The 25945-nt window shown below is 36.6% G+C and overlaps 1 protein-coding gene across 1 annotated transcript in view; it reads right to left on the bottom strand.

Moving 5' to 3' along the window:
• Positions 1–25945, bottom strand: part of ZNF618 (zinc finger protein 618) — a 110420-nt gene that overhangs the window by 45017 nt on the left and 39458 nt on the right. Inside the window, exons 3-7 of the mRNA XM_072431091.1 lie at positions 23355–23593; positions 20632–20709; positions 17351–17389; positions 9600–9689; positions 2828–2905 (exon numbers count right to left, since the gene is read on the bottom strand). Of these exons, the coding sequence (XP_072287192.1) occupies positions 2828–2905; positions 9600–9689; positions 17351–17389; positions 20632–20709; positions 23355–23529 (460 nt within the window). The 5' untranslated portion in view covers positions 23530–23593. The remainder of the gene's footprint in view (positions 1–2827; positions 2906–9599; positions 9690–17350; positions 17390–20631; positions 20710–23354; positions 23594–25945) is intronic.

The following is a 25945-nucleotide window of genomic DNA, read 5'->3' as shown; positions in this document are numbered from 1 at the left end:
CACATGATAACCTATGTGACAGTAGAACACACTCAAAGCTGGGGGAAATAAATGCTCAATATTCACATTCTATTCTACTGTGGATCGGAGGAGTTCTTTTTTTAAACCCTACTAACTAATTTGGTCACATCCATGACCAAATTGCAAAGTCTAATGAATAAAAGCCCTTTAGGGCCCTTTCATACCTGCAATGGTAAACCACATAGTTTGCTACTACCTTGTGCACAGCAAAATGCCAGTAACTTATTTTGCACACGGCTGTGGGGTTCTAACAAAAGCAAACAAGTGGCCAAATGCAGCTTGTCACTTTCTAGGAACCAATCCGTCATCTGCTACAACTGTGAGCATAAAATAGTTCACAAGCATTCACCTTAATGGCAGCAACTTGGATTGTGGTTTAGCCTGTGACAGAACGCTGCAGCTCAACTTGAGTCATAATTGCCGCTTATTGTAACTGAGAACCTAACTGAGTTTAAGTAGAAAAGTTGTGTAGAAATCAATAACAATAAAAATTTGCATTGCAGAAGCTAAATATGATAAAATACGACTACGCTTTTATGCCTGAAGTGCTCTGCACGTTTCTTTTTTTGGCAAATTCCTAAAAAAAACTAGCCCATAACTAAAATCAAGAGGTCTTCTAAAGCCCGACTGAACTACAGTATCACAACATTTCCTAGCCTGTATGCTCTGTTATTTGGTCTCCTGCTCTTTTCCCCCAGTTTTGTGCTGGCTGAGTTCAGTAACAGCTACACTGCTTATTGCAGTACTACAAAGAGGTGTCAGAGCAGGTCAGTTACACATTGTTGACAATTGACTGTATTGTAATGTAGTACCTGTAAAACTGTACAGTCATAAATACACACTATGCACAATTATTGTAATACGATAGTGGAGGGAAGGAAACAAGTTTGGTACAATGACTGCATATGAATGACTGTGTCTGCTTCTGTGTACGATATGAGTCACATGGTCTCCCATACCTAAAAGTACTGTGAAGCTGTTTTTTTTTTCTTACTGCTTAACAAAGTAGTGAGAAAAAGGGAGAGAAGGAAAGGCAAGTATGTGCTGCTGGGGAAAGGGGTGTGAAAACAAACCTGTTGCTTTGCCCTGCACTAGCAAAACATATACTTGCTTTAGGTTAAGGCTTAAAATATTAATTTAAATGTAAAACTTGATCACTGAAGTAAGATTTTTCACTGGTCACAGCAGAGCAGAAGATACCACAGACAAAATATTATTCAATCTAAAAAAATGATTGTTTAAGAGCAGATTAGGGATGCCAAAGCTCTACAAAAGGGCAAACAAGGACACAATTTAAAACTGACAGTCTGGGTTCAACCTAATCAACTTTTACCTGGTTCCATATATTCTGTAAAATATGTATTCATGATGAGCCCTATACTGGGGTTGGCAGTTTTACTGCATCTCATCTTTAATCAGTTACATAAAAGAAGCTTAGTATTATTTGAATTAAACAAACAAATCCAAAACATTTTGAACATTTAAAGGGTATTTATATAAATGCAGCTTATTTGTTGATAGGGCATTCGTGTCACTGGCAAAGAAGAAGGCAGGTTTGCATCTCATGCTTCAGTAGAACCTAAACTTTCCTAGAAAAAAATGAGTACCTGTTATTTCTAATAAAAACCCAGTATGATTTAAACTTTGTATTTGATCTGACAGATTTGCCTCTACTGTACTCGAATCCAAAGCTTTGGTATCAGCCCTGCCAGAGATCTACCCTGTAGGCTACAGAACATTTACCCCTCATGGTGTGGGGATGAGAAAAGAAGCAGGTATTCAGTAATCCAAAAATGAAAAACTGGACAAGGCTACCAACACTGTTGGGCACTACTGTATCATACAATCTATGGGAAGATTGGATTTCTGACAGATCAACAACTCATTTTCAGTGCTTGCATAATTTTCTAAGGGATAACACAGGAATAATATGCATGTATTTCAGAAATGTGCTATTTTTCTTTGTTTATTACTTTGCTCAAGCATACACTTTACACTCACAAAATGCCTGCCCTAATATAGTATGTTTATAGACTACAAATGCCAATTTTGGTTAACCTTATCTACTTGTTTTTCTTGGGGCCAAGCTAAGGACCTCAATGAAAGACATGACCCAGAAGTGCTGTCATTCTTGCCACACTCAATTCTTATAAAAATTGCTTAAAAGCAGAATTTTTATTTTGACAGAATTTATTTCTCATTATTCTATTCTTTATTTTACAAAGCTCCAGTAAAAAAGAAAAAAAGTTACATATTTTTACCAACTGTTCTAGAACCTAGCAATTATTTGAGGAAAAAAAGTATTTGATCATATATTGATCATAATATCATATTAGGTGTTTTAAAATGCAACCACAAAATCACACACAATCATAAAAGACTACACAAAAAATGTGATATGCTTCCTGAATTGACTTCATAAACAGCAAATAGAACAAATACAAAAGTAAAAGATGAAGAAGCATAACATCTGAGCAGTTTCAGTTTATTGTGGTTGTCAAGACAGAGATTTTAACATTAAGGCTAATAAATAAATAAATCTGTATCCCTACAAACTGAACCTAGATACATTTAGCCAGTTTTCAGAATAATAATGGGACCATTTACCTTTGTTTGTCTTTATGTAAGATACTTTTCTTGATTTATAATGCATGTTAAATATATTTTGTTACTTGTTTCATTAAAATTTTTAAAGGTAAATATACGAAGAAAACCCTTAAAAATTAAAGACAGAAAAGAAAAACAAAACACAAATGAGGGAATGGTGGGAAATATACAAGAGGAATCCCAGTTTTGTGAAACATACTTGGACCAAGTTTGACAAATGGTTCAAGGTCCTCTTCATTTCCGTCGCCTGACGTAACCATCATATGGATATAGGTGTCTAAAAAACAGAACGATAAAAAAAAAGAAAAGAAAAAAATAAACTGCATAAAATGTGGCAAATATGTTCTGAAAAAAGATATGAAAACATGAAAAAGGAAAATAAATGAAAAAAGTAGAGACAAGGAAAAGCCGCCAATGGCAAGAAATTCCCTTCACTCTGACCTAAAGTTTGAACTGATGAACCAATCCCGAGTTATACAGGGAAGGACGTAGCCAAATAATAGTGAAGTACACATGTCCAATTTCTGTCACTGGAAAAGGTCTTTCCTGATCATTTCCAGTGACAGTGGAATGAGATAGTGCTGTACAGAGAGTGCCGTTCAGTTCTATGGAGAGCAGAGAGGGTAAGACAAGTGGCTGACACCCTTCTGCATCCTCCTTCAAAAGAATGACAGCAGTCATTCCCAGTCAGGGGAATGTTGTACGCACAAGATACTTTCGATTGTTTGTCTTAGCCCACAATAATCGAATATGTGTATGTATTTTAAAGCCAGGGGTGTTTGGAATTTGGATGTTTAGTTTAACACTCTTGTCACAGTAGAAAAAGGCCATTTCCTGAAATTAGTGTGGAGGTGATCAGTTTATCAATTACTAGTACTTTTTTTTCCAGTGCTCCTGAACCTATACATATTTTACAATCTATTTAACTTAGACCTGACTAATAATTTAAAACAGAAAAGCCTACATTAAAACAAAGTTTCACTGCAAGTTTGTTGCAGGTTAGAACATTAAAGCCAATGAAATATGAATTCTCACTGGTGGCCTGGGACAGCAGATTCATTCTTCACAAATCAAGTCCCCTCCTGATATGACTTCATCCATTCTATGTGAAGTGCAACTTATAGCCACAAGATGTCAGTGTATGCAGAGATATGCACCTGTGCCGTCCATAGCAATAGGATAATCATAAGAAAATCTAACTGGTTGCTATGGTTAATATGGGCTTCCCATTTTTCAGAAATGTTTATCTATTTGGAAAAATTATTTAAATATAACAAAATCAAACATTGCAGAAACTGTGTAACTACTAACAACCAACCATGAGCACTAAAACCCTTCTTTTCAAACTTGCCTACCCATCTTCAGCTGTCTATTAAAACACTCACTGCTTCCCACCTTTTCATATCCCCCTCCTTTTGTGTGCTACTTCACCCAAATTTTAGATTATAAGCTCTTCTGGGCAGGGTCCTCTCCTCCATTAGTGTCACTGTCTGTATCTGTCTGTCATTTGCAAGCCTTATTTATTGTACAGTGCTAAGTAATATGTTGGCGCTATATAAATACTGTTTATTAATAATAACAACCTCCTCCCCCAAAAAAAATATAAAAAAAAATAACTTCTATTTAAAAGACTTAAAAGGGGGGTGAAAAAATTTAAAAAAAAAAAAAAATTTGGGGTTTTTTTTCCTTTCCCCCTTTTTCCCAAAAAAAATATAAAAAAAAATAACTTCTATTTTAAATTATTAATGAACATCCTCCAAGGTTTATATCTTTAGAAAAAAAATAGTTGAAACACACGTGCACACACACACACACAGTAAAACGTGTTGTAAAACTCATGTTCTAAGCAAATACAATTAAAATGAAAAGCCATAATATTCATAACATCTAAATTTATTGGTTTAAGATGCTGTGCATATACTTATTTTCTTTAGTACAAATGAATTGTTTGTAATATTTGATATCATGTACAGGATATACTTAATCACTAACAGGGAAGCTACATATAAATGATTGACTAATATGGAATATTCAGGTCCATGGAATATCTGTATCTTTTACATCATTATAAATGTTAGGAAGATTAATACATGATATACATACAACAGCCATTCTCATCCAAAGTTCCTAGGTGACTAGGGGCTCCATGTGCTGTTGATGACTGACCACCAACTGATGATGCCAACATCGTTCCAGGGCCAATGTCACTTGTCAGAGCCAACTGACCACATTTTTCCCATGAATCATCCAATAAATTAAAGGCCTTAAAGTTGTTTTAGGGGTTCCTCTGGGTTAAAAAATTGTGAAAGGAATGTATGGACAAGTGTTTCTCAACCACGGTTCCTCCAGAGATTGCTAGGGGTTCCGTGAGCAATGTATGAGTTTCAGATCAGTATAAGTGTCACCAATGAACTACTGTATCTATCTGTAAGGGTGACATTCTTCCCATTGGCCAACAATGTAAGTGGAATTCTTCCCACTGGCCACCACTCTAATGTACTGTGATCTGTGGTTATAACAACTATATTAGAGGTTTCCTCAAGACCTGAAAGTTATTTTAAAGGTTCCCTATGTTAAAAAGGTTAAGAAACACTGGACTATCATGCCTATGTCACCCTTCATTTTAAGGCAGTAAATGTAGCTGAAGTCATTAGGGTGTAAATGTAAATTTCTGTTTTTTTGCAACTACTAATGGTCTTTGGAATAACATGGAAAGCTGTATCAAGCATTACGTTGTGTTGATTAGGCCACTCTTTTAACCACATACTACAGCAGCAGTAAGGGTGGTCCTGGTTATGAAATTGATCAATATTTCACCGATTTTTTAATTTATGTCAGTTTGCAAAATCTGTAAATCTCGATTCCTGTTTGCCGATGGCTACACTGCTGTACAAAGCCCTGCTGTAGCTAATCTTATGTGTGGACAAATGGACAGTGGCATGCCTGTGTGTGCACAGAACCATGCTTGCACACTGTAAAACAACTAGAACTTTTTCAAAAAAGATCAGAGCTTTACCAGGTGTGTGAATTTCAAAACCAGAATTTCAGGAAAATCAACCAAGAGGGACACAACACTAGTGAATTGTACCTAATAGATTGGGAGGATAAATTATTATATGCCGTACCATAATGTAAAGTAGATATGATTTTTAATTAACGTTACCTTTGTAACATCCATGCTAATCGTATTAGATAAGATCAACTCCTTGAGCACCTTGTCTACAAAAGACTCACCCATTACCTGAGCAGCAACTCTCCCCCTGACCCTCTCCAGTCTGGCTTCTGAGCTGCCCATTTCACTGAAACAGCCCTTACTAAAGTGGCCAATGACCTCCACAGAGCTAAGTCTCAAGGCAACTTTTCCCTCCTCCGTCTCCTTGGTTTTTCCTCTGCTTTTGACAATGTTGATCACCCCCTTCTAATACAAATCATGCGCTCCATTGGTATCAGTGACACTGCTCTCTCTTGGTTTGCTTCCTATCTGACCGCTCCTTTCAAGTTTCTTTCAATGGTAACTCCTCCTCACCCACTCTCCTCCCTGTTGGTGTTCCCCAAGGGTCAGACCTTGGACCGGTTCTCTTCTCTCTGTACACCTCCTCACTCAGTAGTCTTATATCCTCCTTTGGTTTACAGTTCCATCTGTATGCTGATGACACCTATTTCTATCTGTCCACCCCTGACTTGTCTCCCACAGTCCTGGACAAGGTTTCATGCTGCCTGTCAGCCATCTCATCATGGATGTCCGACCGATTCCTGAAACTCAACCTGGATAAAACCGAACTCATCATCTTCCCCTCCCCCTCAAATTCAAATTCTCCCTCCGACGTATTCCTAACTGTTAACAACACTGTTATTCGTCCCTCCCCTCAGGCACATTGTCTTGGTGTCACCTTTATTTCTGCCCTCTCATTTACCCCCTATATTCAGAACATTTCCAGGTCCTGTCACTTTCACCTACGCAACATCTCCAAAATCCGCCCCTACCTGTTTCAAGAGACCACCTAACTCCTTGTACACGCTCTTATCATCTCTCATCTGGACTACTGTAACATCCTTCTCTCCGGTATTTCACTAACCCGACTCTCTCCTCTACAATCTATCATGAATGCTGCAGCCAGACTCATCCATCCTTCCCACCGCTTCTCTTCTGCTGCCTCTCTTTGTAGTTCCCTTCATTGGCTTCCATTTCACCTGGGAATCAAATTCAAGCTACTGTGCTTTCCCTTCAAAGCCCTACACAGCTCTTGTCCACCGTACCTTTCTAACTTGGTAAAAATTACTCCCCTAGTCGCTCTCTTCGCTCCTCCTATGACCCAGTACTGACTTCCTGACTCATAACCATCCACGCACGGCTCCAAGACTTTTCTAGAGCTGCCTCGACTCTCTGGAATAGTCTTCCTCATCCTATTCGACTTGCTACCACCTTCTGGTCATTTAAAAGAGCACTCAAAACACACCTTGCAAAACACAGACTTGCCTATCCATCTTCTTTTGTCTCCTAAAACCCTCACTACTTCCCACCATTCCATATCTCCCCTCCTTTTGTGTGAGACTTCCCCCACCTCCTTGATTGTAAGCGCCTCAGGGCAGGGTCCTCTCCTCCTCCTCTGTCACTGTCTGTCATTTACTCTCCTTATTTAATGTACAGCGCTGCCTAATATGTTGGCACTAAATAAATCCTGTTTATTATTATTAATAAAAATAATAATAATAATAATAATAATAATGTGACCAGCTAGTAATGCCATAGTAACCATTGCATGGTTAAAAAAATCCCTGAAGAAGATTGTGATCTTCAGCATTTCTTATGGAATACTGCTAAAACCCAATTACACTTTATTTCCCAACCTACTCTGTGTCGGTCATGTTTATGTGGAGAATAATATTCTAAGAATACAGAATGAGACCTTAATTGTAGCCTAGATACTAGTAATCTTCAGTAAAGTCTGTAATCACATGTATCCCATGTGCAAAAAGACAAGATTTTTAAAAACAGTTAGGTTGGATATTAGAAGAGCTTCAGCACTGGTATATTTAAGCACAGTTGTTGCCTAGGTAGGTATTTTGTTCACCTAGAAGAACACAAACTGTTTACTAAAAACAAATGATAGTGCTGTGGTATATTTTATTTGATTGTCATTATTTGGTGCATTATAAAATGGCTTCCATTGATTTTGCTTGTAAGTTATATCATCATTTCCTAAATGGACTGATGGTCCTAAATTCTCAGATTGGCCTTTTCCACTTTCTTAGTGATATGTTTGGTTACAATTACATTCTCAAAATGCTTTCCATTATGTAGTACACAGATACTTGTGGTTCTTGATCAATTGGAAGACTATATTCTCCAAATTGTTCCCTTATATTTTACCTGGTGCATGAAAACTGCATTTTCATAATGACACCATCATGGTATGCATTAACCATGTTTATGGTTCTGGAGACAGGGATAGGTGAATATACATTCATATGTTGGTGTCTCAGTCAAAATTCATGTATTTGAATGAGAGTTAAGCCTCCTACAGCTGTCCGATGGACGTCTGGTGACTCCTGCTGCAAACAATTACTTGTGTTTCCAGAGAAAGATGAATGAACGAGCACTGTACACACAGCACCATTCTATTCTATGGGGAGGACTAATGAGCGAGTGGCACCCCCCCCCCCCCCCCGCTTTACTTCATAACTGTTCTGTCATTGCTGTTCTCAATTAGTTCTAATTTCTTTAGGGTTTTACATATTTTCTTTGTCATATTGTATTTGCTCTTCTCCTGTTTTACCTGAAACCTGCTACTTGGTGTAAAAGTAAGCCACAATCCCTCTTATGGATGCAAAAAGCAAATAAATCCTGGCAAAGGCTCCAGACTGTCCTTCATCTAGTACAAAAATAGTTTTTAGTGCCAACTGTGTCCATGTTGGTGTGCTTCCCCACACTTTCTGTTCTGTTTGACACCTGTTTAACATGTAAAGGATGTGAGGATACTTCCCTCACTTTTTGTTCTAACATCTATCAAACATAAGTTGAAATATTCTCCTTGTTCTGAAATTTGTGAAATAGACATGAAATGTCAATATTCCCTTTTTCTTATGCTATCTGAAGGAGGGAACACACACACTCACACAATAATATAACCTTGTACATTTAATACCGCTAAAAAGAATCAAGGTAAAGAAAGATTTTAGACAAAAGACCCAATTTAGAGAGCTCTCCAATAATTTTGATTCTGCCTTAATGGTGTCCATTAAAGAATTTTTTTTTTTTTTTATTTTAGAAATTCTTTAATTTTGCTCCTGCTGCCCTTTGGTTTTGCTGCTTTGTTTCCACACCTACTATGAGGACCAATTAAGCTACCTGCATCGTTTTGGGAGTGTGGGGGTTTGGAGTGACCAGAAAAAACCCATGTGAACAGGCAAACTGCTTGCAGTGGGAATCTAGAACCCAGTGCTGCAGAGGCAAGAGTGCTAGCCACTCAGCCATTTGTGAAGCTCTGTGGTGAAACTTATGTTGATCTCCTCTGATTCCTCAAAGAAATATATATGTCAGAGAAATGACCATAATACAGATCGGGAAAATTTAAAAGATTTAAAGGTGCTAGTATAGTTCCTATTTTAATTGATAACTTCAATCTCAAGATATGAAACAATCATATGTGTTGCATTGTTAAATACTTTAATCGATGATAGATTGCTGGTTTGTGATTACTGTTATCTAGGCACGCTAGAACCATATAAATAGATATGAATACCCATAAAATAGTAAAAAGACTGCAAAAAAGACTGAAAGACTTCCCTGGTCTATAAACAAAACTATGCTTTAGGGAGTTATGACTATACAGTTATATGGGTAGGAAACAGATGTACTTTTATTATACAATGGCCAGTGAGTTCTACAAAATCAGTATGGATTTACTTACACCCGGGCTACCATAAAATATCTAAATCACATTTCCTACCTCTGAGTTGTGAATACTTACCGTCCACTGCATGTAAATCCCTGTGCTCCTGGAAACAGCTGTAATATTTGTACTTTTTGCCACAGATGTCACACGTGTAGCGAAAATTGTCTGCAAGAATGAAAATATGTATGCTAGCACGTTCAGATGAATGACTGGACACAAGCACATTGACAAGCAAGACAGCAAAACAGCATGTGAGAGGCGGATGAAATTATACAGTCTGTGGGAATCTGTAAGAAATTATGGGCAGTGGATTATAAAGTACACTAAGAGTTACTAAAAGACCACTTAAAACCACATTACAGTATATTTATTTATTACAACTGCTAGGTATAGGAACAGACCCCTGTATCACTTCATATTATAAGGATAAAGAAGCAGAATTGTGAAACCACTATTGTAGAAAACTGATTTTTAGAAAATTTTCACCCATGAACAGTGGTCCACATTGTTTTATCCTGGACCTTCAAATACATCAACATCCTGGGTCCCCATGTTAGTTTGCCACTCTAATGTTCATCTGTCATTGATCTGGGACTCATGGCATTAGTATTTATATCCTCCAAATTCAAAGCCTGTGTGTCCCTGGTTGCTAATGTTCACGAATCTCTAGTGTCAGCAGATAAGTGTTTCAGATTTAGTGCAGTCATTTGCCTGTGCACCAATATTCCATGTAACAATTCCAATAACAATGTGTTATTCTTCTGAAAACTGCTGTCAGTGTGCCATTTTTCAAGGACACCAAATGTAATTTATTTCACTCACAACTAAGTGCAAGACTGTCACTATACTATTGCTCTAGATCTTAAGTGCTTGTCCACTGGAAACCACACTCTCCCAAATCTCAATTTCTAGTGCAAATTTTGAATTAATAACCGACTGCTCTAGTATAACAAAGACACTTGGATCAATAAGGCCCAGTCTTTCCACCACTTAACAAAACACTACAATAAGCTAAACAAGACAGAATCCGGATAACAAGTTGTACTGAACAAAAATTAGTGTCTAGAAGCTCATTCTTTTTGTTTTGTCACACCACTATCCAACACTGCCGATGGATTTTTTTTTTATGCTCAATTACTTGATGATTTTTGAAGCCCCCTTAGTCTTAAACAGACTGAGCGTCTCTACATTTTACCATCAGGTAGATTTTGGGTGCAATGCCCAGACTTAATCTTCTTAAGCATACATGTATAATGGAATGCATAAAACATACAAGACGAACATGATCAGATACAAATGAAGAAGTAGACATGGATAGGCATGGCATGGCACAGAGATGGTCAGCCAAGCCACTTACATACTTGTAGTGAAAGCATTTAACATCAGCTTTGATTTTTGCTCTGCTTTCATACAAAGACCTGATCAATTTCCAAGTGATTACAGCATAGGAAAACAGTACATGTTTTTCTCTTATACATAAGAATCATGCTGTGTGTTGCACTATGTTCCAACAAATCCCTGTGCAGAAGACCTACAAACATTGGAGCCAATTTCTGACTTGCTTTAATGTGTTTTTGCATCTTGGAATATAGTCAGTACGATTCAAATATGTTTCAAGTTAGTAAGTGGATGTCTGGTCTTTCTTTTTATATTTTTACCAGGCTAACCCCTTAACTATTTAGGTATTTTGTAAGCTTTCAGATATGAACAGTGGTAGTTTAATTCACATACAAAGCTAAATAAAAAACGGCATACCCTCAACCCCCTTCACTTGTTTTATATAGTTCCATACATAATGGGTTCAGAAAAGAAGTTTTTTTGTGTATTTGCCTTCATTTTAGGCTGCAAAGCAACACAATGTGAATATTTTGGAGTGATTTTTTTATACGCACAGTAGATGTTTCATTATAGAGAGACATTTATTAAGGTGGACGCTAATTCTTGGCTATGACTTGCTGGAAATCCAAAATGCAGTATTACAAATGGCCATATTCACCCCTAAATGTTTATTTGTAAAATAAAGATTTTCAATAAACATGACCAACAGTTTAAAACATGAAGAGGAAAAAGACTCAAAGACAATATAATTTCCCTTTAAAAGTGTCAAGTTACACAGTAAGTCAGGTTGAAAAGAGACATAAGTCCATCAAGTTCATCAAGTTCAACCACTAAGAAAATAAAACATTACCCAGATATAAAACCCCATGGACATGGTTAATTTGTAAATTGTCCTATTTTGTTTTTTTTTTCTCTAATAGTAAATGTTGATATAAAATCAATGTTTGGCTTAGTCTACACGGACTGTTTCCCTATGCATTCCAATGGACTAATCTACACCAGGACGTTTCCTTCAGGCACGTTTATGAGCTTTATCTTAAATGTTGCTTGCAATAAAAAATTAAACGCAGGGTAAACGCGGGAAAACACCTAAAAACACTCCCACTGAACTCAATGCAGGCTTTTACAGCCTTTTTTTATGAAAGCTTCAATTGAAAACAATGGGGGCTTTTGTAAGGGTTTTTAGCAGGACATTAGAATCTGGATTTATCTTTAATAAGGAAACTCTCAGTTCTCTACCACCCCACCCTGGGGAATGAGTACAGGGGTACATAAAACCCCTTACTCATTCCCTGAAAGGGTTAAAATATAAGTAAAAAATAGGACAAGACTTTGTTTGTTTGTGCAACTAAACTTTTTTTTTTTTTTTTTTACAGGTTATCCCAATGACAGGATGATTCCCACGACTGCAATCATGACATGAGCACAGCCATGGGACTCCTCCTATCAGTGAGGGATCCCCGGGCACTAGGGGTTAAATGAGGACAAGGCTCTCTATTCACCTCTGGTGCTTTGTGATTGGCCGAGGTTTTCTGTTCCTCAGCCATTCAGCACTAGACTTGAATGGGAAAACTTGTGCCCATTCATCTCTAGTGCTCTGTGATTGGCTGAGAAATAGGAAACCCTGATGACAGCTCAAGCATGATCAGGATTTCCCTTTCCTCAGGCAAATAGGGAGCAGGGCAATCAGCGGAGTTCTGCTATACTGACAGCTCCGCTCCCCCGATTGCTGCCGCAGCCCTAGGAGAGCTGTAGTATGTATTACAGAACACATACTACAGCTCCTCTAGGTTTAGTTACACAAACACACTCACATTTCATAAAATACTTTACCATTAAAGCCTTGTCCAATTTTTTACACTTTTACTGTTAAACTTTTATAAACGCCTATGTAAAATCACGGCAAAATGCGGTAAAACGCATCAGACGTTTATAAAAGTTTTTTAGTATTTTAATGTCAAGCTTTAAAACGCTTGTAAAAGTGCATAAAAACAAATATAAATGTGGTAGGAACTTTTATATGTGTCCATGTAGACCCAGCCTTTCTGCTGACTGAATATTGCATGTCTGGTGTGACTTTTAACCATTGGCATACAGAAGTTTGGTTTGTAGACCTGGCCTGGCAGAAGACATCCATATAAAATAAAGTGGAGTCAATCGTTATCAAGAGATCATGTTAGCAAAGTTGGGAAAATTATTTGAGGATGGCAATTGTAAAACAACCCTGTTTTATTAGGTGAAAATGTGCACATCAATAATTACTCTAAAGTCAATTGCAAATACAATGCTGCAAGCAAATACAAACTAACAAATTTAGAGCATTATTTGTATGTCTGCTTTACACACCAGTTTGACCTTATTACATAGCAAAGTTTCAGGTTGATCTGTCACTTCAAATATAACAATTTTCAAATAAAAAAAACAACGATTTTAATAATATTATTTTGTGCAATCTTGTGATTTATCAATGTAGGGTAAAGCAACAGGTCCTATTTATTGTATTTCCTCACTACCTAGCAGCAACCAAAAGCCAGAGCGGGAAGGCCTCTATAAGTGCACTAAATGCACTAGTCATAGCCTACAAATAGCGAAGGACACACTTCCAACCCATTTGTGACATCCCTGGACCCATTCCCAGACACCAAAGTTGTCAAATGAGAAAGAACAAACTATAGTCACAGGTTCTTTACATGCATGGAAGTACCAGTACTTTTTAAGCTCCTGGCAGCAAAACAGTACAATACTAATGGAAGGAGAGTATGGGCTGCTTAGAATTTTAACATATATTAAAATGCATGGGCAAAGTTTTCCTTTTAATCACAGAGTATTATAACCTCTTAAAACTAGCTTAAATATTTCACATTAGTAAACAAATAAATCATCAAAGATCAGCTTTAGCACTTATAGTTCCTAAAACTCTCTAGGACCACTTTGCTGTCTGCCACATAATCAAGCAAGAATGCCAGGGCAAAAGTCTAAATATCAGCCTGTCATTTATGTAGAGCCAACCAATCTGAATCATATGAAAACTGATATTTCCCTTTGACTGTTAACAAATGCATCATTATCTGACTATGCAACCAGAACCAGATGAATCACCGAGCAGCATTTTTTCTCAGAAGCATATAGTTTTGAATTTATGAATATACTGATCTAGGAAGGTATTGATGAGTGGGGAATAGTAGATTAGTGGATGGTTTTAAAGATTTCAGTGTCTGCAACAAGACATAACAATAAAAGAAAGCAGAATTTTATTATTTAAATTTAAAGCCCAATTGTCATGTTTGAAGTCATGGTTTTAAGAATTGTTATACAGTCAAGCTGCAAAAAAAATTAAACATTTTAGTCAAACCTTTTGTTTTATTATGTGTAAGTAAATGACTGCTACATTAAACTGCCCTGTTGCATACAGCTCAATGGTCCAGGTCTCTGGTTGTCCAACACACTCCCCTGCAACCTACCTCAATCAACAACCTTATGATCTCTGTGTGAGAGTAGCTATCTGGATCTCAATTATGCAGCTGACAAAGGGCAGCTTATTGTAATGAATTTACCACATAATACAAAACACCACTAACATAATATTTATTTGTTATGCAGCTTGACTACGTAAAAATAATAAAAGTCATTTGCTAGCTGGGCCTTAACATCTACTATCTACAGTTAGGTCAATAAATATTTGGACAGAGACAACTTTTTTCTAATTTTGGTTCTGTACATTACCACAATTAATTTTAAACAAAATAACTTAGATGCAGTTGAACTGCAGACTTTCAGCTTTAATTCAGTGGGTTGAACAAAAAGATTGCATAAAAATGTGAGGAACTAAAGCCTTGTTTTACAAAACAATCACTTCAAGGGGCTCAAAAGTAATTGGACAAATTTAAAAGCTGAAAATAAAATGTTCATTTCCAATACTTGGTTGAAAACCCTTTGCTGGCAATGACAGCCTGTAGTCTTCAACTCATGGACATCACCAGATGCTGGGTTTCCTTCTTTTTATGATCTGCCAGGCCTTTACTGCAGCAGCTTTCAGTTGTTGTTTGTTTGTGGGCCTTTCTGTCTGAAGTTTAGCCTTCAACAAGTGAAATGCATGCTCAGTTGGGTTCAGATCAGGTGACTGACTTGGCCATTCAAGATAATTCCACTTCTTTGCTTTAATAAACTCCTGGGTTGCTTTGGCTGTATGTATTGGGTCATTGTCCTTCTGTATTATGAAATGCCTCCCAATCAATGTGACTGCATTTAGTTGGATTCGTCTGTTTCTGTCCTGTGTCACATCATGGATAAACACTAGTGTCCCAGTGCCACTGGCAGCCATGCACGCCCAAGCCATCACACTGCCTCCGCCATGTTTTACAGATGATGTGGTATGCTTTGGATCATGAGCTGTTCCATGCCTTCTCCATACTTTTTCTTGCCATCAGTCTGGTAAAGGTTGATCTTGGTTTCATCTGTCCAAAGAATGTTTTTCCAGAACTGCTTAAATGATAAATACATAACGAAGGAATTCCCCACACCAGCCCATGGAATAGCCTTTGAGTCATTTGTCCAATTACTTTTGAGTCCCTAAAATTAAGTGATTGTGTAAAAAAAGGCTTTAGTTCCTCACATTTTTATGCAATCTTTTTGTTCAACCCACTGAATTAAAGCTGAAAGTCTGCAGTTCAACTGCACCTGAGTTGTTTAAAATAATTGTGGTAAAGTACAGAACCAAAATTAGAAAAAAGCTGTCTCTGTCCAAATATTTATGGACCTATCTGTATGAATGGGTCACATGCAATTAGGATTCAATCTGCCTTCCTGCCTAACTACTGTAGATAGCAGGTCACTACATTTTTATGTATATTGAGTTATAAATTATAAAAATCATTTTTAGAACATAATGCCTAAACAAGTCAAACACAAATGCCATGATGTGACAGTACATTGTGCCAGCCAGATCTGTCATATTTAAATTGTGTCCTAAAAGGAAGCCCAACCAAGTTTTTATTTTCAAGAAATTTTATTTAATTTGAATTGTAATTAAAGTCCACTTACCATATTTACCAAAACAGTCACGTATAACTTGAACAGACAACTTTCTCAAGCAAAGCTTTAATATTGAATATTTCTGGCAGAGACATGCTAAGCTAATATCATCTTCATCTGACACCAACACCAATCAAAACCCAGATTTTAGTTTTAGTAATTGGCCAAGGTTAGATCTTTTGCCATGTTTTATTGCTGTCTGTGTACCCAATGGGAGGATTACTATTTAATTTAAACTGTCATGGGCAATGTGCCTCTTTTATACAGGCACATTTTCCGAAACATGTTGCAATGATTTTATGTGGGTTCTGTGACATAAAGCATTGTGTATTCTGTCAGTACTATATAAATACATATTCATTATTCACATTTAAATAAATTCTGAGGATGCTGGGTGCACTTCACAAATTGCTAGCCAAGTCTAGATCTGCAAACATGGTTTTGGTATTAAATGCAATTAAAGAGATTTGCATTGGCTCATTATTCTAAAGCTGAATAATTAAACACAATGACAATAATAATGTTTTTAACAACATAACAACAGATCTTCATTCATATTAGTGGTTTACCAAATGTTAATATGTGAATGGGCTATCCATATGAATGATCAAGTATAAACACATGCAGCTGGAAAGTTGCAGGATTTTACTAGCAGAATCTGCAGATAATTTTGCACAAAGAAATTTATTTGCCCAGCATTGAAAAGAAATCAATGCAGTAAATGATAAAATCCCAGTAAATGAATAACCAAAAACTTCTAAGCCCTTTAGGACAAACTCAGTTTTCTGCTGCCTTGCTGCTTTGTGCAAGAAGCATATAAGTTAGATCAAGCACACCAGAAAGTTTTATATTAATCAATAGGAAAAAAAAAGAAGTACGCACAAATGTGTATGATGACTGGCCCTTTCTCAGTATGCCTCTCATGGCCATCGGCATGGAGTCTGTGCTGGACAGAAAATGGATGAAAGGATGGCACGGTCTGGTATCTTTGTCTTCTTTTTTTTGAAGAAATATTTTTTTTTCTTTGGAAAGTGTGGAGCAGATCAGACTTTTCTTGAAATGTTGCAAGTTAGAATCTCTTTGGAATAACTTAGGATGCAATGAAAAATATTGCCAGTGGGAACACAGAAAGCAAAAACAACCATTTTACACTCTCCAGAAAAGTGTTGCTTTTGCTGTCCATAGACCGTCAATGTCGTTTGAAGATACAAGAAGTGATGGGGAGATCTTTACGCAATAAAACTAGAGAGAGTTGCTAACTGTTCTGTGTTCTTCCCAAAACTAATAGAAAAAATACATTTGGTTGAAGCTAGGCTTTAAAGAGGGCTGTAAAAGTGTAATAAAAACAGACATGTTGTAGACTACTATATTACTATTGCTAGCCTTACACCCACTTTGCACCTGCTGGCTCTCTGGAACTAATGAGAGGTTATATATAAAACTTAGGATATACTTACTTCCCTGTGAAGCTCCCTCAACTGATGCAGCTTCATTATCTGAAAAGAAGAGAAAAAAAACATTTTCAGTTAACGTTAATATCAACTATCAAATGTTTCTTGAAGAACCTTTCCTAATAACAATTTGAATTTATATCAAGGGTAAATGTTTTTTATAAACACACAGACACATATGCACATGCAATGTCTGATCTAGAGAACAGACAGGAGATAGTAAGTGCCTTGCAGACAGCAAATTAGTAAATTGGTAAATTAGTAAAATTACATTTTTCCATGAAAATCTAAATGGTTTACAAATCTAAAATGATTTTTAAGTTTTGGACACCGCGTGTTAAACTTTTATTTGTGTGTTCCAGCAGGAAAGATTTGAACATATTCACTATGATAGGAAATGATAGGAAACAAAATGTAACAGTGTTCTCATCAGGAATAGGGAAAGGGGGAGGGGAGGGGGGGGACAACTGTTCTGATCATAACTTTCTACTTGGTAAATCTCCAGAAAAGGTAATGAAGTCCCATAGACCAGCAGTCGGCCAACCGGTGGTCCATTGACCACTGGTGGTCTGCGGCTCTGGCTGATGCACCCCTGAGCAGGGTCAGAAAAATAACCAGACCACGTTCCCTGTACAAATTCCTGGCTCAGGAAAGTGGGAGGGATGTGTCCCTGGACACAACCCGCCCACTCTCCCATCGCAGGCTCAGATCTGCTATGGGAAGTGGGCGGGATTTTGCTATCATGACATCACTTTGTTTCTCCCCTTTAAGTGACACCCAGCTCCCCGCACATACGCGATCAGGACCCGGTAATTTTAGTGGTCTGCGGGACCAAAAAGGTTGGCAACCACTGCCATAAACCCATGCACAGCAAACACATTTTAAAGCACTCCGTCCCTTTTATAACATAATACAGTACTAGATTAACCCTTTAAAAACTACAAGCAAAAACATTTGCGTGGTGTGTAGATTTTTCGAAGTAACAGATACCCAAATCCACAGTTTAGGTCCACAAAACAGGAACCATAACAATGTGTACCAAGAGGCAGAATGGTACAGTAAAAACAAGTGGCAGTAAAGCCTGTGTCCAGATTTCTGAAGTTTCCTTCTCACACCAATTTACAGTCTCACTCTTGTAGTAAATTAATTTTACAGATTTCCTCGCTCACCCTCAAGTTTTATGGTTGGTTAACTTTTAAGGCTGTCCAGTAAACTCTAATTAACAAGATTAGTAACAATTTAACATAAAATATTTTATATGTTCTTCTCTATCTTGCACCAGTTTAGAAAGTAGAAGTCTGTTTACGAATTATGTCAATATAACAAAATAACACTGAAAGTTTTCAGGTCCCAAAAATATTAAACTAAATTTCTGGATTCCTAAATAATCTCAGTTTAAAGTTTAATGGCCTCATTCACACTTCACACCATCACCTTTGGGCTGTATTGCCTAATAAAGTCCCACGGCAAGAGGAAGACAAAAAGTCTTATGTCCTATGGCCTAAAAAAAAACCTGCAGGGCAGAGTATTTTTTAATACATTTAAATGTTTGTGCTATGATTTGAGATTGCCAAAACAGGACTATTTCTTTACCCCCTAAGTTTATTTGTCTGGCTTTCAATGGAATGCAAGCTTCCCATGACACCATACTCCACTGACTTAAAAAATAAATAAACAAATAACAAATTTCGGTTGCTTTAACAGCACTTGAGATAATCTCATGACGCTGGCATATGTTGTCAGATGGTTACATCCTTCCTTTTTTTGTTTTGGGATTCAAAATTAGTTTGAAAATGACTGAATATTGCCATATCTGACACATGTAAAAAGCCACAATCCTCCAGAATGGGCTTTTTCCATGCACATTTTTGGTGTCTCTATTGGTTGCTTTAATCCAGTTCAAAAGGTTTTGAATGACCTGTTCCAAGGAGCCAGCCCAAGTAATATTTAGCTGACATGATAGCCTGATTTATTAAAGTTCTCCAAGGCTGGAGAGGATACACCTTTACCAGTGAAGCTGGGTGATCCAGCAAAACTGGAATGGATCTGGTCAAGGATTCAAAACATTTGCAAGAAAACAGCAAACGATTTCAAGAAATCCATTCCATATTTTCTGGATCCCCTAGCTTCACTGATGAAAGTTTATCTTCCCCAGTCTTGGAGAGTTTTTTTAAAACAGGCTTAGAGGATTGACCAAACCAAACACTTAGAGTCAATTAAAACTATTGCAGTATTTTCATGTGCATTGTGTCAAGCCAATTCATTTGAATTCATCCGATTGGGCTGCCTAACGCACCAAAACAACTGCATTTACCATTTCTGCAAGCACAACACATAGGGGTTTGGCCAATGGCCGGGGCCACCTCCTGGGTTAGGCTTATTCTGCGCAGTGTCCTACTCCTTCAGGTGGCAGTATTACTTGTTGATTATCATCTAGATCTGTGAGACATTCTTAATATACAGCACAAAAATGCTAAATTATTTTAGGCCATCAGTCATGTAATCCATTTTCTGCTCAATGGTAAAAAAGCCCATTAGCATGGTGATGTTTTCCAGTGGTTCAAATGCTGGGAAGGGGTAGAACTGGAGCACAAAGTCTGATATACTTCAAAAAAACGTAATACAATTGAGACACACAAATTTTCTATCACAATAAATTATCATTAAACTGCACATCAAGTGGTTTGGCCAAAGCTGCCTTCAGAAAATGCAAGGAATAGCCAAAACTTGTTCATCTGTGATGTATAATGCGTAAATAGGAAAAATCTTAAAGAATTCTGGGACAATAGCAATTTCATTTTGCATCTGAAAGCGCAAATCTTCAACATATATATTAGGCGAGCTTGAAGATAATCTTTTTGATGTAGTGAGGTCCATTAATAATCTAAGAGATTCCAATAAATTGTCTGCCTTATCCTGATGAATCCTTAGCCAGTATCAGCGCTTCTAATTACAATATCTCTCAACCCATTAGTTTTTCTGGGCCTTTTATCTCGTTATTGGAAGATAGGATTTAATTACACATTTTAATCACTGTATACCATGCTCCACATAAAACAATGCTAAATGCTACCTACAGTTTTCTTCATGGCTCATTATTATAAACCAGAATTTTTATTTTACATTTATTACTTGAAACAAGCTGTTTAGCAGAAGAATTTCTGGGGACATTGTAGCTAACTGCATTTATTTTGCCACTCATTTGTCAAGATGTTTAAATTATAGCTTCTTCTATGGTAGGTACGAAACAAAAGCACAAGCAGGGAAAATCCTGACAAAATATTTACCCATGTGTGCGCGGACATGAGTCTGGAAACAGTTATAGTATTTGTATTTCTTTCTGCAAATTCCACATTCATATGACCCTGGAAATGAAATAATAAAAAAAAAACAAGTAAGCAGAGTTAAATTGCTAAAAGCCAAGCCAAAAACAACCTATGTATAAAAAAATAGGAAAACCTGACAAATGAGGATAAGAAGACTGCCCGATTACCTTCCAAAAATGCTGATTGTCTGGCTGGAATCATTTGTTGTTTACTTTTTTCCTTTCTCAATGAATGTAACTGCAATTTTTACATGTGTTTTCACAACTGCTGTTAGGTACTGTTAGATGAAATAACATGAGGAACAGTAAGGGTCAATTTTTAAATCTACCACTAACTACATTTTCAGCCTAACGCCTTGCTCACACTAGTAGCTTAAAGGCTGCTGTGAAGGTGAGGTAACCCCTTCATAATTGTGGGCACACACTGCAAATAAAGTTCAGCCCTATGGAGGGGTCCAAAGGGGAAACTGGGGATGTTTAATGCACAACTAAACCTAAAAATTATAACAAATTGTGAGTGAGCAGGTTCTTCAATGCAGAAGGGGCATGCTTTGTTTTGTTTGCCATAAAATAAACTTACCTGCATTTTATTGGCTCAGTGAAGGATTCTGGCATACCTGCCTTACACATATTAATTTACTTCCATGCGCAGGATTTATGGCATTCCGGTCTGGCCAATTAAGTCTAACCCACAATAGGTTTAGGTAAAAATGCTGAGATCAGCGAAGAAGCAAGGAGAAGTGAGCTCATTGGAAAAATAAAAAAAAAACTTGGCTGCCTTTTTGTATTAGAAAAATCACAGCATGCCCCTTCTGCAAAAAAGAACTTGACTGCTTGCATTATTTTTTGGAGGGGGGGGGGGGTTTTTTCTTATTGAAAACCCACCAACAACCTATCAAATGGCCTGATGGCAGCTTGCAGACTGCAAGTGAGCTGCCTGCTAATGGCCAGTAAGAACAAGTATCTGTGATGCTCTAAGTAATGATTTTCCATGATATTCAGTCATTAACTACAAATATATGGAAATAAAGGAATGTGTGAATGGGTCCATTCACACAATAGGTAAAGGGGGGTTTTGGTTCAAAAAGTAGAGTTGAAAAAATCAATAAATATAACAGTTTTAGTCTATCATACACAAATTGGTGAACAACTGCTTTAGCATTGTATTTTATGTACGAAGCTTTTAAACAAAAGTGCATAAACATTGTTTTGTTATTGAGTATTTTCCAATACCATGATTAGAAGTCATTTTCTAAAAACTGTTATATTTATTTATTTTTCAACTGAATTTTTTGTGTAATATAATTGGAGGTAATTCTTCAACAATGGTCCGGGTGATCCTACTGATCTAACTCAATTTTTACAAATTTACACACACCTAGGGACTGACAGGTGTTTTATACAATCAATGTCCTCTACTCTTAAACACTGATACACAAGACCTACTACCAAAAGGTCACATACGCCTACCTGGAGAGGATGTGCTAATTCGCGGGGAGATGTTGCGCGGCCGAGCGCCGCCACTCCAAGACGCCTCCCTGTTCATTACTGCTGGAGGTCTTTCAGGAGAATTTTCCCCTGTGAAGTAACCACATTGTCAGTGAGCACATGAAAACTTGGCTCAAAAGAAAAGGTAGACATTTTGTAAACTAGTCCATCTCCAAAGTGACCAATTAAAAGTAAGTATTAATCACACCAGAATGCAGCCACAAAACAATACACCATATTTTCTTCAGACCTTCATTTGCCTCTATTCTGCTGGAAGGACTCATCCTAGCAGCTGTTGCTACGGTATATTTTGCTGCAACAGCCACAAGACTGAAAAGACATTACTCCATGTAAGGGGTTGCCAAAAGTTTACAACACATTCATCAAATTAACATAAGTAAATTTGGTGCTTGTGGAATTTTTTAGGAAAGTGTTAGAGCTCTGCCTGTCAACTGTTCCTTCATTTTACAGTTTCAAAGCTGGCAATACCATTTCAGATTAATGAACAATGACCATTAACACCACAACCACACACTTGTTCTTACTGAGAGAAATTATATTATCAAAACATAAATGTTTAAACATTAATTTAGGATAATTGACATATTTTGTGTTCTCATTTTATGAAAACTTTTATGTATTTTCAATCAGCACATACTTTGAGTTACCATACATTTTTCAATCACAACTTTATTTGCATTTGGTACGGTATTTCTATAACTTTATGATACAAACGTGTGTATATTTATAATTTTCCCTTCTAGTGATTACCGTACTTTTATTTCACTATGATTCAGCATCCCCGATCAGCATTTTGCTGAGCTGAAATCTCAGCCACTAGAGTTCTGACTAACTGATGTAATTTTTAGGGAACAATACAATACTTAGCAGGATTGCATATGTAATGATCACATTTGCTTTGATGGGGGGAAAAATGAAACAAACAAAAAAAACAAAAACATAATTATTCTTTAACAAGAACAAAATGGTAACAAAACAGACAAGGGACCATGAAGAGGACAGGTGAAAAACAGCAATTTTTTATTATTAGGTTATTATTTATTAAAAAATATTTTCTAGATGATTTTGCACACAAAGCTGAGAAATAAGTAAGCAAATAGAAAAAAAAAACAAAAACAAAAAAAAGTTTCCCAAGTATCTATTTGTCCCAGTTCATTCATGGGAAGTTGAACTTACCAACAGTCTGCTGAGTCCGATTTTCACCGATTACCACACAGATCTCAGCTGGCACCTTCGCAGAGCCATTGTCTACTATATTTTTGGCAGATTTCTTAGGAGTCTCCTCCCATGCCACAGCCCGAACCTCCTCCTCGCACTTTTCTTTTTTTACCATCACATCTTTTGTAGTCATTTTTCACAGTTTCTGTAGCAAGTCACGATCTGGGAGCTGTCGATAATCCTCCCACCGCACTTTCCTTAGGAAGCAAAACAGAATCACGGGATTTTAATTGCCAGTGAGACAAAAGGGTAAAAAAAATTTTTTTCATTCTTGAAATAGTTCAGCTATGTGCTAAAAACCTTATCCTTAAATACACAGATACACATGGACTGGTGTATTTGCTCATTACACAGGAACATTTTAGACATCTTCTCTGCTTCCTGTGTAACCAGTCAATTAATACCTCTTGAATCAGCCTCAAATGTGATTGATAAATACAATAAAAAATTTTTCTGACCTTTGGACATTGGGCTTTCTATATGACAGAAACAAAAATGTTTGCAATGGGTGTGCTTGGGAATAGTTCTCCAGATGGCTTCACAGATCACTAGATGAGCAGTTTTAGACCAAGGGGTGGGTTGGGGAACTACAGCAACAGAAAAAAATATAAGGAATGTTGACTGCTTGATTCTCAAGGTTTAGACTTATGCACATGATCCCAGAGATGCTATTACTAGAGGATCCCTGCAGAAAACTGCAAAGGGGTGGATACAAGACTGATCACGCAGAACGAGGAAAGCAACAATACCAGGTTTTTACGAAAGTTGTTTCATAATGGATTACTATATAGATCTCAAAGACATGAGAACATCAAAATAAAATTATGAATACACTAGTCTTTTCTGTTTAGTCAATATTTGTTCAGCCTGGAATACAGCTTTAAATGGTAATACACAAGAGGGGGGTGGACAATCTGACCATACAGGTACCTCACAACTAAAAACTTAAGTAACAACCACCATTACTACACGTCTGTGGATACAGTTGTTCTTTCTCATGGTCTCCACCAGTTGTGCCCAACTAACTTTGTACAATATTCTTTCTATGTGGCTGAGATTTTGTCAGCAGTGTATTTTTATGTGTACATTATTAACAGAGATATGGTACAGGAAAAAAATGGAAAATATACATAAAATCAACAATGAAAACTCATTGAGCTCAAAATATGTGCCTGTTAAAACACAATTTTAGTAACCTTCAATTAACAAGAAATTATTTTTTATCATGGGAACAATAGGACACTACCATTGCAAAAATAATAAAAAATACATTTTAAAATAAACAAAAATGTGCAATATGCATTTTTCTTAAAAAAAAAAAAAAAAAAAGAAAAAAAAAAGTGAAAACTGAGATTTATGTAATTTGTTCAGGCAAAAAGCAGACCTAAACTACTAAAAAAGAAAATATATTTAAAAAAAAAAACAAAAACACATGCTAAATCTCTACATCTCATAAGATTTCCATCCTTTCAGGCCCCATCACATAACCCAACCACTATCTATTACATAATACAATATTCTGATATGGTTCACGATGCAGCTGATGGAAAATTTTCAAGAGCCAAAGGGAATTTTCCATAGATATATGTTTCTGACTACCTTTTTTTTCTATTTATATAAATTACTACATGTCAAGAGGCAAAAGGAGGAGGGGGGAGAGAGACTGCATGAACAAGAAGCAGGAAAATTTATATGAAATATTTTGCATAGCTGAAAGCCGACAAGGAAAATTATTAAGAAAATAATAAAAAAATTCAAACAATAAAAAAATTGCAGCACAAGTTATACTGGGTTTAGAATTTTCTAGAAAGGCTAGAGGCTGTAATAATTATGTCTCATTGAGTAGATTGTTGCAAAAAGAAAAATGTAGAGCAGGGCTTGAAACCTGTTAATCCCCAACAGTGTTCAATAGTAAACTCCAGAATTTCTATAAAATAAAATGCATTTTAAAACCTAGATAATCATTTTTTTATGCCCTTAAATTTAAAGCAGGCCCATCATCAAAATTCTCTACATTTCAAATCTAAATTTTTCATTTAAAGTCTAACTCAAGTCTTTTTTTTATTATTTCAGATTGTAGTGAAAAGAAAAAAATCTATTGCAAGAAGTCTATTGCCATCTATGACCCCATGGGGGCTGGTAGAGTCTTTAAGAGCATATGACAATGGAATATGTGTATTTGTTACAGAAAAATACCGCAATTGCGGATTTCTTGCAATTTTTAGCATGTGAACAATACGGATATTGTGTGTTCTGGATCCAATCACCAACCTATCCAGAGCCCACAAGAGAGAAAAAGGCAAGAGATGGAGTCCTGCTGTAGAATCTGGCAAAATAAAGGCACTATAATAACTCTATTGGCAATATCTCATCCAGAATACTCTATGAGTACTCTATGAGCACTTCACTATGCTGCAGATGCTAGCAGTGATCTATATATCAATGTCACTTTTAAGCATAGCATAGCCTAAGCAGTAATAAACCAGGACAAGCAAATATGAATCTAAATATACATATATCAGCATGTTGTAAAATGTGCATGAAATAAT

This window comes from Pyxicephalus adspersus, chromosome Z, assembly GCF_032062135.1.
Source record: "Pyxicephalus adspersus chromosome Z, UCB_Pads_2.0, whole genome shotgun sequence".
NCBI classification, from domain to species: Eukaryota; Metazoa; Chordata; class Amphibia; order Anura; family Pyxicephalidae; genus Pyxicephalus; species Pyxicephalus adspersus.
Note: the sequence above shows the minus strand (reverse complement) of the source record. Positions and strands in the feature narration are given on the sequence as shown.